The sequence below is a fragment of the Pollicipes pollicipes genome, unplaced genomic scaffold (assembly GCF_011947565.3).
Source record: "Pollicipes pollicipes isolate AB1234 unplaced genomic scaffold, Ppol_2.1 Scaffold_4881;HRSCAF=5763_pilon_pilon_pilon, whole genome shotgun sequence".
NCBI lineage: Eukaryota > Metazoa > Arthropoda > Thecostraca > Pollicipedomorpha > Pollicipedidae > Pollicipes > Pollicipes pollicipes.
In genome coordinates, this window is record NW_023596576.1 from 50846129 (window position 1) to 50865462 (window position 19334).

At 54.1% G+C, this 19334-nt stretch overlaps 1 protein-coding gene across 2 annotated transcripts; it reads left to right on the top strand.

The window, feature by feature from the left end:
- Positions 1-1507: 1507 nt before the first annotated feature.
- LOC119100894 (non-lysosomal glucosylceramidase) lies at positions 1508-14992 on the top strand. 2 transcript variants are annotated; one of them, XM_037224085.1, is made up of 18 exons: positions 1508-1715; positions 2506-2594; positions 3037-3383; positions 3930-4044; positions 4427-4551; positions 4823-4940; positions 5545-5668; positions 6198-6323; positions 6623-6739; positions 7474-7627; positions 8070-8169; positions 8472-8557; positions 9048-9220; positions 9500-9642; positions 10272-10363; positions 11255-11269; positions 11891-12076; positions 12742-14992. In XM_037224085.1, exons 1-18 carry the CDS (start codon positions 1603-1605, stop codon positions 12940-12942), a joined length of 2424 nt encoding a protein of 807 aa, XP_037079980.1. In that variant the 5' UTR covers positions 1508-1602; the 3' UTR covers positions 12943-14992. The 2 variants fall into 2 exon arrangements, with proteins under 2 accessions (XP_037079980.1, XP_037079979.1); XM_037224084.1 differs by lacking the exon at positions 11255-11269 and having other exon boundaries at positions 10272-10378.
- Positions 14993-19334: the final 4342 nt, after the last annotated feature.

Here is a 19334-nt window from a genome sequence, read left to right on the forward strand (position 1 = left end):
CTGCGTACCTCCGGTTCGACCTCTGTCATGTTTTCAGCTGCCCTGGTTCTCGAGGTCCTTTGCCGTTTTTCACAGTCGAGGAAAGCAAATCCAGCCGCGGATCGAGCTTAAGCACCAGGCCCCGGTATGTGTAAAGGATGGAGGAGATGCATTTGGGATTGGACTATCCCATAGTCTCGGGGCGTTGTGCCCGCATTCCTGCCAGCAGACCCAATCCTGACATTAGTTGAATGACGTTGTAGCAATGATCGTTTCGGTTGCGTGCATGATATTGAAAGCTACGCTGATGAAAGAGGGTTTCGGTGATGCGCCGGTTCCTGATGGCGCTGCTGGGTGTGGACTTTATTGCCATTTTCTGTCATATACCATCGTGCAACGCTGCTAACACAAATCCGGACGGGGATAAAAATTATTTTTTGCCACCCCTGCACCGCACTTGTACCCCCCGCATCGTTACCCTCTGCTCTTCCAGCTCATCTCAAGAGCTCTTACGACTACCCCCAGGGGCGTCACTCTATACACTTTCGGAGGGGGTCCTGAGCCCCCCCCCCCCAACGCTGACTTAAGTCCCCTAATGCTCTTCTGAGCCCCTCAATGCATATGAGCAAAGAGGAAATACTGGGCAAAATAAATACAGAGCAATTATGTTAACGTTTAGTATGCTGGTAGAAGGTACCCAAATGCATCACTTTTGGCATCATGTATATTTTGTACCAACTGGTATCCTGTAGTTACCGAGTGCTGTCATGCTAGCTCCTTCATATGTTAAGCCAGTCTGCAAATGTTTTACAGTTTTTTCAATAGTGCCTGGAGCGGGATGAAGAACAACTAACTGCCATGTGTGGCAGCTCTAATAGTACAGGGCTGTCCTAATAAAAGCTAACTCATGTTTTCGCCCAACAGTGGCAAGTATCTTTGCAGCATAATCATGGATGGGATTATACAACACGATCAGCAATAGCGGTAGCTATTAATGATCCCTTAATATAAGATGTACTTAAATGCTTTCCCGTAAATTGCAAAGCATTCAAAGTTTTAGTTAAAAAAGGCAGCTCTCATTAACTTGAAATGGGAATCAATTCTTCCGAGAACAATAATTTTGAAAATACGAAAAATGAAAAGCCTTGATTTTGATAGCGGGCAAACAAATTCAAGTGACCGAAATCCAGGGAAAAATCAGGTTTTAGGGTGCGGTTGACCTTTTCAGCTAAGCCCCCCTCCCCCACCGCTTTCAGACAGTGAAACCTTCGACTACGCTGCTACCCCGTCGCGCACGCGCCGCGGCGCATATTGTTAATTTCGCATTTCGCGGACTTCACCAGCGCAGCAAGACAACCCTCTTATTTGGTAGCTGTGCAGCAAATTCTCTACGACTGGCGTTTTACTATTTACAGGAATATATGCAATCTAGGATGTTTCTATACCGCACTTGCTTGTACTGAACTTCGTTCCACACGTCATCTGGGTGGCAAGCTCATGGGATTTGTTGAACCAGGGCCTTGATAGGGTCAGCCTTGGTCGGGGCGGTTTGTTTTGCGGCACGTGCGAAGGGGTATCGTAAACATTCCAATAGCACGGCAAGTGAGTCCTCAAGGCAAAGCTATGGTCGAATATGGCTTTCAGGTCAAATTAAACCATAAATTTCCGGAAAGCTGGGATGCCAACATTCGCCCCCGATTGCATCAAGTATGGGGTTTTCTGGTTCTTGGTCTCAGGTAAGACAGTCTTGGTTCGTTTAATGATACATGTAGCGCAAATTTTATGCACTTTTACCTACAGCATGCAACAAGCTGGATAATGCAAGTAGATGGACAGACTGCCGTAAGTAACCAGATGGGTGGTAGAAGCTAACAGTCACGGAAATGCCTGGATCCTTGGTACCAAAGCTGTTGCTTCATGACAGCTGATGGCATTGTCTCAGCTGCAGCCCCTGTGAAGTACTTTCATATTGGGGTTTGTTTTATATGTTTCTGTAGGCCCAATCTTGACAAGAACAAACATAGAATCAAGAAGCTGAAGTTGTGTACAATGAAATGGTCTTTAACCTTACCAATGTCGATCTTCATGTTTGTTATTGTAATTTGTGTAATTGTGTGGGAGATAAAGTGTATCAATGAGAAAGAAACTTTGGTAATGTGACTCGCATATCCATTATGTACCACATCTAGCACTGCAAAACTAAATTTTCCCCTTACAGGAAAGCTGTTTGATATGAGGGGCCTGTTCTCTTGCTGTTGATCATAATGATTGTTGTGTGTGTGTATTCAGTGAATTCATGTTAGTACAACTCAGTTCTTTAAAATAAGGTGCTTTGAATGCAACTTTCAGGTCATTCTGCAAATTTCTGCAAAGTTCCATGCAGAATTTACCATAATTCCTGCAAGTAACTCAAGCTTGCTGTCATACAATGCTTTCAAATAAGTTGCACTTGCATGTGTAGTGTAATGGTTTGGCAGACATTCTTAGATGTGTTCTCTGTAATCAGATTATCACTTTTATCCACAGATACCTGGTGTGGTATGTTGGAATGTGGTTCCATGGAAAGAAGCCCTTTATAGACCAACTTCATCCTGTCACTGGAAAACAGATATATGGTATGTGAAAGAAGTATATTATATGCTTATCAGGTAAACTTTATTTGGCTGTATGTCCAAAGTGCCATAAACAGGATGTTGCTTATGCATTGCTTACTGTTACATCCCACCTTTGAAAAGACTATGACCCGGGATTGAGAAGGCATGTCTTGCATGCACTCTATCCTGCCAATCCTCTCACCAAACATCTGGACTGTCAAACATCTGCTGAGGGTTGCTATGGTTGTAAAGAAGGCTCACTTATAAACATAAGGGTTTGTGAATAGATGTGTTGGCCTGGGTCCCATGTTCCACTGTCCCCACCTCCTCTAGAGCTCAACTGCTCCATCTATGCTTTCAGGCATGCCCCAGTGCAGGATCCAGAGTTCAGCCACTCTGTGTGTGCCTCCAGACATGGCCCTGTGCAGGATCTAGAGCTCAGCTACTCTGTCTATGCCCTCAGGCGTACCCCTGGGCGGGATCGGCTCGGGCACGATGGGCCGCGGTTTCCGCGGCGAGTTCACCCGGTTCCAGATGCGGCCGGGCCTGTACGACTACGGCACGGCCGACGCCGACCAGTTCATCGTCAGCGTGGCTGGCCGGGCCGGCGGCCGCGCGCGCTACCAGCAGGTGCTGAGCGCGTGCGACGCGCCGGCCGACCGGCTGTCGGCCTGGCGCTGGGCGTTCCCCGGAGACCTGGCCTCGTACCGCGGCCTGTATCCGCGCTCCTGGACCGTCTTCACGCTGCCCGGCGAGGACCTGCAGCTGACGGTGCGGCAAGTCTCGCCCGTCATACCGCACAACTACAAGGTGATAGGTGACGGCCTGCGCCACCGCAGAGGCGGCGGTGCCCGGCGCAATGCAACGCTGCCGAAGGTGCAGGGCACAGACATGCTGTGGCATTGCCAGGCACCGTAAGGCGTGCCGCACGACCACAACGTATGGGCGCGCTGCAAGCTTTGTCACAAATATGTGGGTTGGGGGAGTGTTAATGTTTTGCGTCCTTGTTTTTCACGCTACGCTTTGGACGGAATATTGGCTTTCTGAGATGTGGGGTGGATTTAGCTTTGTCCCAATTAACAACTTAATCCCCCATGATTGCGGACATGTATTATGCCATCGGTTCCCCTCTGATGATTCTATATGTAGCATGCAACAACTGTTTGGTCTACGCGCTGCTTTTGAAAACTGCCTACGTGGAACGCGCGCTCATGGCATTGTTCCTTACATCCATGGCGAACCGCCCGCCGGAGCCATAGTGCACCACTTCTGCCGGGGCTGGTCAGCCAGTGGTGGCATCGCTGGCCCGGCCATGCCCTGGCCCTGTGTCAGTCGTCACGAGCAGCGCCGTTGCAGGACACGTCTCTACCGTGTAGTGTGTTCGTCTGGGACATCGAGAATACAGGCGACGAACAGAAGGACGTCAGCGTCACCTTCACGTTCGAGAACGGGACAGGGTGCAAGAACTCCAGTACGTCTGCAAGCTACAGGGATAGGGGAACGGAAACGCTCCAGCTGGTCCGTTTGCGGTCGGTCGTGTTGGTGAAGCTGATGTTTGCTATATGAAGGGTTAGGGTAAATTTACCAGTCTGCTTCACAGATACCAAGTTTGTGTTGTGGATGCGCTGATGCGACGATGCTGCGGGGAGTCCGACTTAGAAAGAGAGCTCAAGTTAGGCGAAATGTCCTTGATAAGCGCGAACAGTGGTGTTTTCATGGGCTGACTGTTGGTGCCAACGCCTTATCATATACATATCTTAAGATACATTTTTATATTCGACGAGACTGACAACTTCGACTAAAAAGCGCGTCACCTGTCCGTGCGTTGTCGTGACGCCGGGCGTCGACTGCAGGTGCGGAGTGCAGCGTCGCGCCGTTCGGTTCGGAGCAGCACTCGGCCGGCGGCGTCTGCGGCATGGCCATCGACCAGGAGATCGCCGGCGTCCCGTGTCGGTACGCGCTGGCCGCCCGGCTCAAGGTAACCGAACGGCGCTGCCGCACGCGCACCGCGCGGCAGCCGGCTGGCGCGGGCGGGCGGGTGGGCGACGACGACCCACGCACAGCCAGTGTGTTGAGGATCTCGCCCTTTGATGCTGGAGCTTGGCGCTCTCCGTGTTTCATTTCGGGATGTGTGCAGTGTGTTTGTGTGTGACGCTTGTGCTGAGCGCGATGCGGCATGGGCAGTTGCGCCGTTTGCTGCCCCCCACGGTGTCCACGTTCAACCTGCATCTGGTTGTGACGTCTTTCAGGATGACGTGGCCGTCAGCAGAGGGTCGTTTGACCCGACGGGAAATGGGCTTGACCTTTGGAATGAGCTGGCTCAGACCGGGAGTCTGACCTTACAGACGGACAAAGCGCACGGGCCAGGTATGGGCAGATTCTTTGGAGAGGGCAAGACTGGTGAAGTCAAACGAAAGCCAGTGGTGATTTGATGTGTCCGATTCAGGTTGTCATTTTTCGTGCACATGTGCGTTACATGCACGTCCAGTCAGCCGACGAATGTCAGGCCTAAAGCGGAAGATGAACGGTGGCAGCTGTAGAAAAAATGGGTGCGAGGATCGACGCTCGTACAAAACGTTTAACCGACGTCGAGAGCGCGGGTCATTGGTATGTTAAGCAAAGTGTTATCAAATATTTGAAAAGCTGGTTTGCTGATTTAGCGGTCACTTAAAACCTGGACACACTTTGATCGTCGTTTGGCTTCCCAGCGCATTGGTCGAACTCATTTGTGGACCAAACGACTGCGAGCTTGCTTTTCAGTCAATCCTTTTCATATTTTGTCGACTTTGCCTCTCCATCCTGTTCATGGGAGCTTGTTTATGGGGGGTGACCTGACCTGGTGGGCATCGACTTGTGAGATATAAACCCGATATACGACCAACCTGTCGTGAAAGCTCGCCGAAATCTGTTCTCGGACGGCGGCGGTGTACTGACTGTGGGCGGCCGGCGGGCCGGTGCTGCGCGTGCGCAGATGTGGGCGTGGCGGTGAGCGCTCGAGTAACGGTGCCGGCCGGCGAACGCCGCTCTCTGGAGATGAGTCTAGTGTGGCACATGCCCGAGGTCCACTTCCTGGGAGGGGAACGCCGCGTCAGCAGGTACGCCACATCCGCGCCCAGCGCCGTCCTCTGCTGAGTTACCCGATAGTCTTACTGGTTGTGTTTGGTGCATATGCGTTTTCGTGCGGTGTGAAATGTGGCGCCGGTACTGCCTCGCGAGGCTGGCAAAGTCGTGTGCGCTTTGGCTGGTTCCGAGGAGCCCGTAGACTGGGCGAGTGTAAAGCGACGAACGTTGTTTGTTCAGCTGACGGGGCCGGACTCAAATCGCTGTGTACGAAAACCTGAAATAGGATCACTGCAGCCAGACATTTAGTCGGATACTTTTGGATAGTACTTCAGTGTATGGCGATTGAGTCCCGAAGCCCAGTTTATGTTGCATTCAGGTACAATTTCACTGGACGCCGACGCTCTAAGTCCCTCGACAATGGCGGAACGTTTCACTATCGAAGCGTGTGATAGTCCCCACATGTGGATGTCCTCGCGCCCGTACCATTCCGCTCAGGTCGTGTTCGAGCTGCTGCTGTGGGGCCGGCCGGGGCGCCGCGAGTGACGCGCCCCCGGCCGCCAGGTACTACACCAAGTGGTTCGAGACGGGCCGGCAGGGCGCCGACCAGCTCAGCCGGTACGCGTTGGACTGCTTCTCGAGCTGGGAGAGCGACATCGAGGCCTGGCAGCGGCCCGTGTTGACCGACCCGTGAGTCCGCGCTCCGCCGCCGCATTCTCTGCGCTAGGGGGAGGTGCACGGGTGGGGTGTGCTGTCCTGACATGCGGTAGTCGGTGGGGGGGGGGGGGGGGGGGGAGGAGGGGGAGGAAACACATCGCCAAATGGTCAGTCGAGCTGATTGGTCAATCAGATTGTTGGCGTTTCGCTCTGCGGCCGTGATGAAGGGAGAAGCCTCAGACGAGTCGACCGCCAACGGGTTCGGACCTCTTTCAGCGCACTCATGCATTATGGGTCATAAGAACGTGCGTCAGCCCAACGCGTGTTCGCAGAGATCTGCCCGACTGGTACAAGTCGGCCATCTTCAACGAGCTGTACTACATATCAGACGGCGGCAGTCTGTGGATCCGGATGCCCGGGGAGGATCAGCTGCCTGAGACGGACCCCAGGTAACCAGACAGTGCTCGGGGGGGATCGGCTGCCTGGGACGGACCCCAGGTAACCAGACAGTGCCTGGGGAGGATCAGCTGCCTGAGACGGACCCCAGGTAACCAGACAGTGCCCGGGGAGGATCGGCTGCCTGAGACGGACCCCAGGTAACCAGACAGTGCCTGGGGAGGATCAGCTGCCTGAGACGGACCCCAGGTAACCAGACAGTGTCTGTGGAGGGTCAGCTGCCTGGGACGGACCCCAGGTAACCAGACAGTGCCTGGGGAGGATCGGCTGCCTGAGAAGGGACCCAGGCAACCAGACAGCGCCCGGGTAGGATCAGCTGCCTGAGACGGATCCTGGGTAACCAGACAGTGCCTGGGGAGGATCGGCTGCCTGAGAAGGGACCCAGGTAACCAGACAGCGCCCGGGTAGGATCAGCTGCCTGAGACGGATCCTGGGTAGCCGGACAGCGTGGGCGGTAGCGTTGTCTGGTTACCTGGGCCGCAGCGGCGTTGTCAGGTGACCAGTGGACCGAGACGGACCCCGTTTGACCAGACAGTGCGCTCCGTACCTGAGTAGGACGCCTGGCGGAGTTGAGCTAACTCGTCGTCTGTTGCGACGGCTGAGTGCGTGACAGATGCAGCTGAATGACATGATATCTGTACTAGTGGGTCGTCGGATAGAGCCTGTGCAATCGCGTTTCTCCCATGTTTCCACGTAACGGCTGTGCGCGCCACGGGCGCGGTCGCAGGCGGGAGTACGGCCGGTTCGGGTACCTCGAGTCGCACGAGTACATCATGTACAACACGTACGACGTGCATTTCTACTCGTCGGCGGCGCTGGTCCAGCTCTGGCCGCAGCTGCAACTCTCCCTGCAGTACGACATGGCCGAGTTTGTGGCGCAGGTGAGACGAACGCTGCACCTCGGCGCCGGCCGGCCGGAGTCTGGCCTGTGGAATGTGACGATAGACGAGTTCGCTGTTGCTGCTGGTGTTCAATGGCCATGACTGAGAGCGTTACTCTTTGCCCTGTATTCGTTAATGCTTGGAACTGATGGAAATATATGTGTGATCTTCGACAGTACTGTGACACTTCACCAGCTGATAAGATACTAGGCCAATGCTCTCTTTTTGGGCAGAAGAATGCTGGAGGGTTTTCTTGCCAGTCACGGGAAATGCTCGAGTTGGTATCTCGAAAGATACCTAGTGACGTGACATTGACGGCGGCCATAGTCTTCGCCTGGCGACCATCACCGCCTTCAGCCAACCTTGTCATCCGGCTGTGAAGCGTGCTGTGCGCGGGCGGCGGGGTACCTGACGCCGGCCACCGGCCGCTCTCCCCTCCCAGGAGGACCCGGAGACCCGCACCATGCTCTACAGCGGCCAGACGGCGCCCCGGAAGAGGGCCAACACAGTGCCGCACGACGTCGGCAACCCGGGCATGCCGGGTACGCCCTGTCGGCCGACGAGCGCCGTCGGGTGCTGGAGCTGGCGCTGGTGCTGCGGCGCTGTGTGGCGAGGCACAGGGCCGGTCCGCGGTGGGAGCGGTCATCCCTGACAGCGATATGGGCCACCGCTGGGCCACAGTATCCTCCGTGGAGGTCGCTTCTGTACCAACAACGTAGAATTGGCTTATGTTTTCTGTGTGTATCTCTTCGGGATGTGGGAACATGGAAATCGTTTTCATTCGCTCGTTATCGTTTGCATGCCTGGTGATCTACCTCGAGCTTAAGCCTCATGTGCGATGCAGGTGAGATGCCGTTCTGCAATATCAACAGCTACCAGATTCATGACGTGTCGGCGTGGAAGGACCTGAACCTCAAGTTTGTCCTGCAGGTCAGCAAGTATGATTTAAATGTCAATTAAGTGCTAGTGTGTTGGGGCGCACCGGCTGCCAATATCATTTCGCGTCAATTGTTATGAGAGTGGCGTTACAGCTCATTTTGTTATGCGTGATGTGAACCCTACTGATTCAGTTCGATGCGTCTCCATGGCAACTGCTTCTCATGACCCAGGGCCGTGGTTAAACTGTCGGAAGACTAAGTACTCATCCAGCTCGTCGCTCACGTCGCTAGCTGAATGTGGCGCTCGTACACGCTGAAGAGACCGACCGCTGGCACGCTGAAGGGACTGAACGGTCGTGCTTCGGCACTCTGCAGCGGGCGCCGCGCTTCGTGTGTGCTCGAATCACTGGTGCAGCTGGGCGTGGGGGGGGGGGGGGGGGGGGAGGCGGCGACGGCCCGAAGCCGGAGCGGAGCCCAGCCAGCGGAGCCCGGCCAGCGGCGGGGCTGGCTGAGCCGTACCGGACCGGCTGGTGTGCGCCCAGGTGTACCGCGATCTGCGGGTGACGGGCGACCGACGCTACCTGCGGCACATGTGGCCCACCTGCTGCGCCGTCATGAACGTGGCGCGGGCCTGGGACACGGACGGCGACGGCATGATCGAGAACTCGGGAATGCCCGACCAGACGTACGACACGTGGGTCATGGAGGGTGTCAGGTGAGCACAGGCACGTGACACGTGGTCCATCAAATATGCGAAACGTAGCTCAGAACAGACGTATGAAATGTGGAAAAAAGTTAACTCGAGAGGTACGCTTTGACGGCCGGCCTCTTCAGAAGGATTCTATCCAAGTGGTTACTGATTGCAGAACCACAGAGTTTTCAGCTAGCAGAATTCCAGTTCTCTGAGCATCATGTTGTAGTGATTGTTTAGATAAGTGATCATACCACAGCTGGGTGTGCCGACGGTGGCGGCTGACTGTGTCGGCTGCTGCAGCGCCTACTGTGGCGGTCTCTGGATCGCCGCCCTCTACACCATGAGGGAGATGGCGCGCGAGCAGGCGCTAGCCGAGCAGGTCGACCTGTACGACGCCATGCTCACCAAGGCGCAGAAGGTGTACATCGATAAGCTCTGGACCGGTCAGTGCCCGGCCAGGCGCCGGTAGTGGCTGTGCGGCCCGCAAGCGAACCTCGCCGGCGCGTGCGTCTCGTGACGGATGTGGGGCTTCCTGACGAACGTGGCATGACGTTTGGGATGACTGCTTTTTGCATGAAACGGAGCACTGGCTGTTCGTCTGTATTATGGGCGTAAGGCTGTGGGCAATTTAGACACCCTGCGTGTTCTGCCTCGTCATAGACGCTAGAAGTACCCAGCAGTGTGTATGCTCCCTAAAGTTTTAACGACAGTCGACACGTCATCAGTATGACGTCCGCTGAGGTAGTGGTGTTGTTGGCTTTCGCCTGATAATGAATAATTTCGTCCGATAATTTTGGGCTCTTGTCTGGTGTTGGTTGCTGTTACTCTCAAACTCTTTGTAAGCAAGTGTTCGATACTGCAGGATGAGGCACCACCGCTGGATGCATTTCCGTTGCGTGTCGCGCCATTCCTCGCCATAATAGCAGTGTTGGTGTAAATGCCTCGTAACTGTCGCGTCTCGGGCCAGAGGCGAGCCCGGCGTCGTCCTGCTGGTCCGACGTCGCCATGATGTGCCGGTGTCGCCGCCGCCTGCGCCGGTACTGAGCTGTGGCCGTGCGCCCGGTGTCGGCAGGCTCGTACTACCGGTTCGACTCGTCGGCCAGCGGACACGCCCAGTGCATCATGGCAGACCAGCTGTGCGGCCACTGGTACCTGAGGTCCTCTGACGTCACAGAGCCGGTCAGTGGGGGCCTCGGACGTCACAGACCCGGTCAGTAGGGTCCTCGGGCGAGACAGACCCGGTCATTGGGGTCCTCTGACGTCACAGAGCCGGTCAGTGGGGGCCTCAGACGTCACAGAGCCTGTCAGTGTTTGCCTCGGACGTCACAGAGCCTGTCAGTGTTTGCCTCGGACGTCACTGACCCGGTCAGTGGGGGCCTCAGACGTCACAGAGCCTGTCAGTGTTTGCCTCGGACGTCACTGACCCGGTCAGTGGGGTCCTCGGACGTCACAGAGCCTGTCAGTTTGCCTCGGACGTCACTGACCCGGTCAGTGGGGTCCTCGGACGTCACAGAGCCTGTCAGTGTTTGCCTCGGACGTCACTGACCCGGTCAGTGGGGGCCTCGGACGTCACAGAGCCGGTCAGTGGGGTCCTCGGACGTCACAGAGTCGGTCAGTGGGGTCCTCGGCGTCACAGAGCCGGTCAGTGGGGTCCTCGGACGTCACAGACCCGGTCAGTGGGGTCCTCTGAGGTCACAGAGCCTGTCAGTGTTTGCCTCGGACGTCACAGACCTGTCAGTGTTTGCCTCGGACGTCACAGAGCCTGTCAGTGTGCCTCGGACGTCACAGAGCCTGTCAGTGTTTGCCTCGGACGTCACTGATCCGGTCAGTGGGGTCCTCGGACGTCACAGACCCGGTCAGTGGGGTCCTCGGACGTCACAGAGCCGGCCAGTGGGGTCCTCGGACGTCACAGAGCCGGTCAGTGGGGTCCTCGGACGTCACAGACCCGGTCAGTGGGGTCCTCGGACGTCACAGACCCGGTCAGTGGGGCCTCGGACGTCACAGACCCGGTCAGTGGGGTCCTCGGACGTCGCAGAGCCGGTCATTGGGGGCCCGGACGTCACAGAGCCGGTCAGTGGGGTCCTCGGACGTCACAGAGCCGGTCAGTGGGGTCCTCTGACGTCACAGAGCCGGTCAGTGGGGTCCTCTGACGTCACAGAGCCTGTCAGTGTTTGCCTCGGATGTCACAGACCTGGTCAGTGTTTGCCTCGGACGTCACAGACCCGGTTAGTGGGGTCCTCGGACGTCACGGAGCCGGTCAGTGGGGTCCCGGGCTGAATTTCCCTGTTCTTTTTTGGGTGGAGTCTCCAACCTCCCTCCCACAAATTAGGGCAGAAAGTGGGCCTAATGTCGGGGAGCAACTCGCGCATTGGCGTTTTTCGGGGTAGATTTCCGCACTTGTGTAACTTGTTGCCAGCAGATATACTTCCTGGTTTGAAATCGCCACGTCTTGCTTGACTAGCAACCATTCAGTTATCAGTGCTATGTGTGAATCAACGCACTGGCGTTAGGTGTTCATGTCTCACATGTTTATTAGCGGCTTGCTGTCGCCGGTCGACCGTCACGCCTCCGGCAATGCCAGTGACAACCCCCTCCCCCTCACCGACCCTGACCTGACCTGACCTGACATGGCCTGACCTGACCTGACCTGACCTGACCTGACCTGACCTGACCATGACCCCACCGGCTCAGGTGTTCAGCCACGTGGAGACGGCGCTGCGCACGGTGTACGAACACAACGTGCTGCTGTTCCGCGATGGCCGCCAAGGCGCCGTCAATGGCATGATGCCCGACGGCCAGGTCAACGAGCACACCATGCAGAGCGAGGAGACGTGGACCGGCGTCACGTACGCCCTGGCCGCCGCCATGCTGCACGAGGTACGCCTCGGGTGGGGTCGGTCCGGCTGGGGGGGGGGGGGGGGGGGGGTGCGTTAGTGTGTTCGTTGGCTGATGGTTAACTGCCAAGCAAAGGTTGAATATCCGACTTTGCTGAAGCGCTACTTGTCGCATGCGGAGTGGGTGGAACGGCGTAAAACATGGACTGGACGACCTGTACCCCGGTGTCAGGATACGCCCGGCGACGAACTCTGAACTGAGCGGCTTGTGCTGTGGTGCAGCCTTGCAGTGGGTTTCCTCAATGTGTAAATGTTGGAAACTCCCAGAACTGCGCCGTGCTTTCATCCGAGCACTATACAATGTGATGTCCTGTAAGTGACAAGCTGAGCGTGGATGTGGAGACATCTATGGACCGCGCTGTGTCACAGAAGCAGTCATAGGCTGCGAACCTTTCGCGGTGGGTGTTTCGCTTTCGTCGTTAATGGAGAAAGGTGGCGTGCATCGCTGCTCCGTTTTCTCCCATTTTGACGCGTCTTCCTATGACTATCTCTATATGACGCCAGGCCACAGAGGCCCCAGTGCGACGCCATCTCCTCCGCCGCCGGGGGGGGGGGGGGGGGAGGGGAGCTGCCATCACCACCCTTCACCGATGTCGTCTCCATCCGGCCGCCTGGTCGCCGCCGACACCGCCCGTGTCTCCGCCGCAGGGCATGGTCGAGGAGGGGTTCCGCACGGCCGAAGGCATCTACCGCACCGTGTATGAGCGGATCGGCCAGGGCTTCGAGACGCCCGAGGCACTCTACCCGGAGAAGCACTACCGCGCCGTCGGGTACATGCGCCCGCTCAGCATCTGGGCCATGCAGCACGCCTGGGAACAGCGGCGCCGGGCCGCTGGTGACGCCGTCTAGCGGCGACACGGGGAACTAGCACCTGCTTTCGGCACCGCTGCGTGGCGCGCCGGACGCCGGGAGTCGTGTGGGGTTTAGAGTGTGAGTATGTGTGTGAGACTGGCTAGACAGCGTATAATCCGTGCGTCCCGTGTCTTAAGTTTGGCTAAATGATTATATATCTGCTAGTCAAACTTTGCTGATCGCGTGCTTGATATTAACGCCGCAATCCGTCTGTGATTACTGGCCATGTCAGCATGGCGCGTCGGATGTAAATAGTTGCAAGTGTAAGGCTTTCGCCAATCACTCTCAACATCTGATGAACATAGCGTTTTGTCTCAGCTTGATTACAACTCATTTATTGTCCTCGATACTGAGCATGATTTGGCTACGCTGGATGGAAATGGTCGTAGTGAGAAGCTGATCACACTGGCGCCGTGCAGCTGACCACGTTGCAGCATCTGTGGTGCACTTCTCAGGGCTGGTGTTGGACCACTGTCTTGGTGGCCTTGATAGTTTTGCAACGCATTATAGTGCTGTGGCCGGTGACAACTGACCGTCGTGGGACTACTCCGTGATGAGCATTCTAGCACTGCTGTAGTGTCATCAGCATTGAAACTGGCTTGTTCCGGGCGGCGACCCCAACATGCAGGACCACTGAACACATGCAATAACAGTTGTACATTATCAAGGTCAGTGATCAACATGCAAAAGGTGAAGGTCCAAAAACAAAACGCAAGGCGAAAAAGACACTCGAAATCAATGTGCCAGTACTACACGACTGCCAAGCAACTGCTGATACCTCGCCACAGTTATGTTTGCGCCGATCTCCTCTCCGCTATGATGTGCCAGAGAATACCCGTTGCGCTGTGTCTGGATGCTGTGGAGTCTGATCGGTGCTGCCCCCCGTGCTCCTCCCCAGAGCCTCGCTCGTTTTCCTTTGCTGCGCCGCGCGCCCGGCCCGGCCCAACCAGCTCCGCCCTGCTGGCGGCCGTACTGTGCCTTCCTGCCCCCCCCCCCCCCCCCCCAGACGCGCTGTGCCTTCGTCCGCGGATGTCTGGTGCTGTCCGACCGTCGGCCGCTGCTGGGACAGTGTGCAGTGCTGTGTAGCATCTAGCGCTGATCCCCGACGGTGTCCGGTGCTGTGTAGCACCCAGTCGTGATCCCCGACAGTGTCCGGTGCTGTGTAGCACCCAGTCGTGATCCCCGACAGTGTCCGGTGCTGTGTAGCACCCAGTCGTGATCCCCGACAGTGTCCGGTGCTGTGTAGCACCCAGTCCTGATCCCTGACAGTGCCCGGCGCTGTGTAGCATCCAGTCCCGATCCCTGGCAGTGGCCGGCGCTGTGTAGCATCCAGCCCTGGTCCCCGACAGTGTCCGGTGCTGTGTAGCATCGGGAACTAACCCATCGCCCCAACGCCGTGCACGTGCGCTCCTGTCGTTTGTGTCTGCTTCGCAACAATTCGGCGCAATGGCCGAGACAAATATGCTTGTTGTCCGAGCGGCGTTGCGCTTGTGAGGTCAGCGCGTGCCTTCTTCGCCATCTCCACATGAGATGTGTGTGGTGCTGCTTAGGTGAGGGCGTTGTGCAGCCAGCTTTACACCTCCAGCGCGCCTTGTCGCGTGTGTGTATTGTGCGTTGTCCAGCCGAGAAGTGGACGGAACGCCGGCTGGCCGTGCGGCCGCGCCTCGCTGACCGGCGGGCCGGTGCGCCGTCACCGGGTCGGTAGCGGTAAGCAGTTCAGCTGCGCGCACTTGCCATGCCAGGTGTGACGTCATTGGTGCTACCGCAGTGCATTGTCTGCATGTAAGTTCACGCGCAGGCCCGTTTGCGCTCTGCTGTTTTTCACTCTGCCGTGCGTGCTTCACCTGTGATTTAATATAATCCAATCGGTAAGTGTAATCCGTTTCGTGTCTTGTATGTAATCAAGCCTCTGTCAATTATGTCTTGCCCTTCATATGGATGACATCCGCAGAACTCTTCACGCACGCTCCAGCTTTACGGAAGCCATGATCGTTGGTGCTTTTAATATTGTTGTACTCAATAAAATCGGATCGGCTTCAGATGGAAACGTTGATGCACGCTTGACGCAAGTACAACGGGAATAAAACGATGGTTTTTGCGTTCCATCACGGCGCTTGATGCTCGATGTCGTAGTCGCTGAAGTACTGTTTCGGACGTGTGCCGCCGTACCTGCCAACGTTGGTTTTGCGGTCTTGCAGACAACTCTTAGGTGTTTTGCTCTCCTAGGTCGCGGAGGCAGGGGTGAAAGTTAAGCCCCTCACCTTGATGGTATCTCAGCACGTAATTGATCGAAAACAGATAAAACCATCATCGTTGCGGTGGTCAGTTTCACTAAGGAAAAAACACCGAGTTTCTAGTTACCGATGACCGCATGACGCGACCAACGTCGACGTGAAGTCAAACCGGTGAGTCAAGGAGCCCAAAGTGACCCAAAACGCAACGGGTCTGTCCTGGTGGTGAAAAAGTACCTTGTTATTTTTCACGGTGTGTATGCGGATGACCGCTTGACCTGGTGGCGTGACCAACCGTCGAGATGTTTTCCTACAGTGCATCAAATCGGTCGGCCGTCAGATGAGGAAAATGTGGGTGACTTCACGTCAGGCCCATAGACACCGAAATTCGGGGGGGGGGGGGGTGGGCTCCAGTGAACTAAAATTACGGCACTGCGTTAACACGGTCCATTTTTTCTCCCGACTGGAGCAATGGTATTTCCTGATGGAAAGATAAGTGCCACACCTGCGGGGCATTTTTTAAAAGAACATAGTCTAGTGAAAACTCAGGGCTAGTCACGTTTAATAATAGCACTGGGCGGTGCCATTGCAGCGCCGTTGAGATATTGTTAATATATGAGTTCTGATCGTTTTCGAGTCCGAATTATACTGTCAACAATTTGTAATGGCACCATGTTTCTTCCCTGCGGCTGCGGCCGCCGTCGTCATGACCGTACCGTGCTCACCTCCGCATGTGCGAATAAAAGAACGGTTGTGATTGGCCCAGTGGGCAAGGGTCTTCTACCGAAAAGTTGGCTGGTTGAGGTTTGAACCGGTGCCTCGCACGGATCATGTGACATTCCTATTTCTAGGGCCAAAATGCGCGTCGAAAAGAGCCACTGATAAACGCCATAAATGGGAAATCAAAGCCATAATATACGTTTCGTTGAATTCGCGGGATAAAAACCTCATGTTCGCATATTTTACCTTTCGAACGGAGTTTCAAGGTATCGTAGCATTTATTACACAAACGTTTTGACACAAAGTGTTGCAAAAACAGCCCGCACGTGGAAAGAAATAAAAGCAAATGACATGCATTATCTTTGCGGTGGTGAGCAGGGGGTCAAATGAGATTTATCCTGCAGGGTCGGCTACTTCAAATAAAAATTCTGAGTTTTTCAGAACGATCTCGAGAAAGCTGGATGCTACTGATCAAATCGTCTCGTAATCATGTAATCATAATAAGTGAAAGGTACAAAACGGTGGGATACTTTCTTCAGCTAAGGTTGCTTGGAACAAATTTTTCCAAGCAAGCTGCTTTGAAGCTGCACCTCAAGCAAGCTTGGCTACGTAGGGGGGGAGAGGTTGATGATACAAAGTGGGGACAACAAAACGCAATAAAAGCATTGTAAATGTCTTGTATTACGAGTGCTGCGTGGCACATGCCAGATGCGGACTTAGCATACACAGATACAAGTCAAAACAAACAGACCAAAAGGTGTCAGGTTAAAATGGTAAAATATTCACATTGGAACGACACCGTGCCGAAAACCTTTTTTGCCGAATTGCGCGTTGGCTGCAAGCTGATCATAAACAGCAGGGGTACACTTACATCGCACAAAGTGTAGAAACTCACGTGTTGAGTGACTTTTCCTGGCACCTCACTCTTTATGAAACCTCTCTAAAACCTAAGACACAGTTTCCTTATGGCTACTCCATTTCACAGCTCTGCGGCTGATGGTGGCCGAACGGGGCGGTCCACGCACAGGATCGTGCATCATGTATGTACCCGGGTACATGATGGACTCGACAAGGGCGCCAGCTGGGCCCTGGCTGTGCAAAGCCGGGCTGCCTAGGTGGGGCTTAATGTGACTCAGGCCTGTTTTTGTTATTGTTAGTACTACCTAGAGCGCCTAGTGCATCCCACGAAGTGCATCCCACGCAGTGCAGTTCTTGACCTAAGATTTTAATATTGGGTGAGGCCAAAATTGCTCTACGGATCAAGATTCTGGCCCTTATCTCACCTGACTGAAATACAGGTCGTTTAAAGTGAGAAGGTAACCTCTAGCACTGTGCTGTTTTAGTTTGGACACATCCCCTGCCTTAAACGTGCTTCGAAAATGGCCTCATCCGTGAAAGCACATGCGTTTTGTTATATGGAAGTCATACAATAATGGAAAAGGCACCTGATATTTGTAAACTTTGGAAAGCACTCTACTTTGGATCCAGGCCAGATTGTATTGCATGAACTCGATCAATCATTTCCATTGTATTTTAGGGAAGAAACTTGTTATGTTTCACAATGTTATTGAGCTGGGACGTATAATTATAATAAAAATTATATTTCAACCAGCTTGCTTGCATTGAACGGAAGCTGTCTGGAAAATCTCTATCCCTCCGTCAGATTTGGTTAGAAAATTATATTCACGAAAGTAGATACACTACGCATGAAGGAAAAATCAAAACTCAAACACACATCGCATGATACGGAACGTGATAGCGGGCTTCATCATACTTCATCATGATAGCGGATCAGACCAAGTTGTACACGCGTGCGATACGTTGTTTTAGTTTTGCGATATGCCATATGCGTCGCTATCAAATCGATTCCAAAAAGTGAAATAACTCCGCGGTGCGATGACAGCTGTCATGTCACATGATAATATTCGGAAGAAATGCATTGAAATCGTATCGAAAGGTGAGTGCATTGCATATGTCCCTTGCCAGCAGTCAGCATTATTAATCTGCGGCTAAAATGTAAAGCCGGTAAGCTATCCTACTGTCATTGCCTCAGACAGATGGGTGTGTTAAATGGCATCTTACTTTTTACCCGCTTATATTTTCCTTAATGCGCGCCTGAATCTGTTTTCATTAACAGCATTGTCTGACCAGAGCTGAAGAAGGTATAAAGGTTATCCCGAAAGCTTCCGTTTTATACAACCTGTTTGAAATATTATCTTTTTACATGCACTTGATATGCTGTCGTCCTACTTCGAAATGAAATTCGACGATTCCCGTTTCCGAATGATGGTCATGACATTTGAGGCTGCGTTGGCTATCACTGTCATTGTTTGGTAGGGTGTACAGGGACCTGGCTGGTCTTGCAATATTGTTTCCAACTACCATTTGTTGATAAATGAGACCTCCAAAGGCGTACGCATTCGCGGCTGCATGACTGGCCATACGATAAATGTCCTTTCTGATCTGAAATGATAACATAAAAGAGCTTTCGTTCAGAAGTGGCATGAGACTGCCACCAATACTTCATGACATCTGATCCAAGCCAATATAATTTCTAGAGGCCGCGAAGTATATTTTTTTGAAGATGCAATATAATCTATTCGCCGTAGTGCCGGACAATGCCGTTTCGCCAGCAGTTCAAATGATTGTGACCGGATGCTTTCGGGGCCGGAGATGTCCGATTATTGGACCGGATAAGTCTGTTTAGCCACGTGTAACTGAAGCCTACTGTACCGAAAAATAAGTACACATCGTCTTTTTTCAAAAGTGAAGGATGGAACTCACCGGACATCTCAGAAATTGAGATAAAACACCATAGTGAATTGAATGTACCATGAGACCCACAAGTGCGCCCGCTGCTGGTCGACGTCGCTGCAGCTGCACAGCACCGAAGCTGATCCGGACGTGACGTCACCCCAGGGACAGGCATCGTTCGGCGACACATGATTGATAAAGCCCCGACCGGCGCGCTATCATTAGACACGTCACCGCACGGAGAGCCCCGGCCGTGTAAGGGGCGGAACGTGACCTGGCTCTGCCCGCAGGCGGTTCATGAAGATAACATCCAGTGACGCAGCGTTGCAACGGGACTGCTCACTGATTGCAACATCGAATGTAGCTTTTATGTTGCCTTCAGAGTATCATATACGGTCTATTTTGGGTGGACCTGACGACAGACGATTGGTTTCGCTCCTGTTCATTCTGGTTTTTGTGCATTTCAGATTTGGTATCAAATTTGGCTCCTGTCTAATAATGCCAGTGTGAAAAGGGCTTATATTCCTTTGCCACGTCAGTCCGTTCATATGCTACGCAATTCTGCAAAAGCTGAGAAACTTTTCAAGGCATAACACTCGAATCTGGACAATAAATAGACAGCAAGGTCCCGCAGCTCTTCAAAGTTGTGGAAAAGTTTGTAAGGTCAGAGCCTGCTTCTAACCG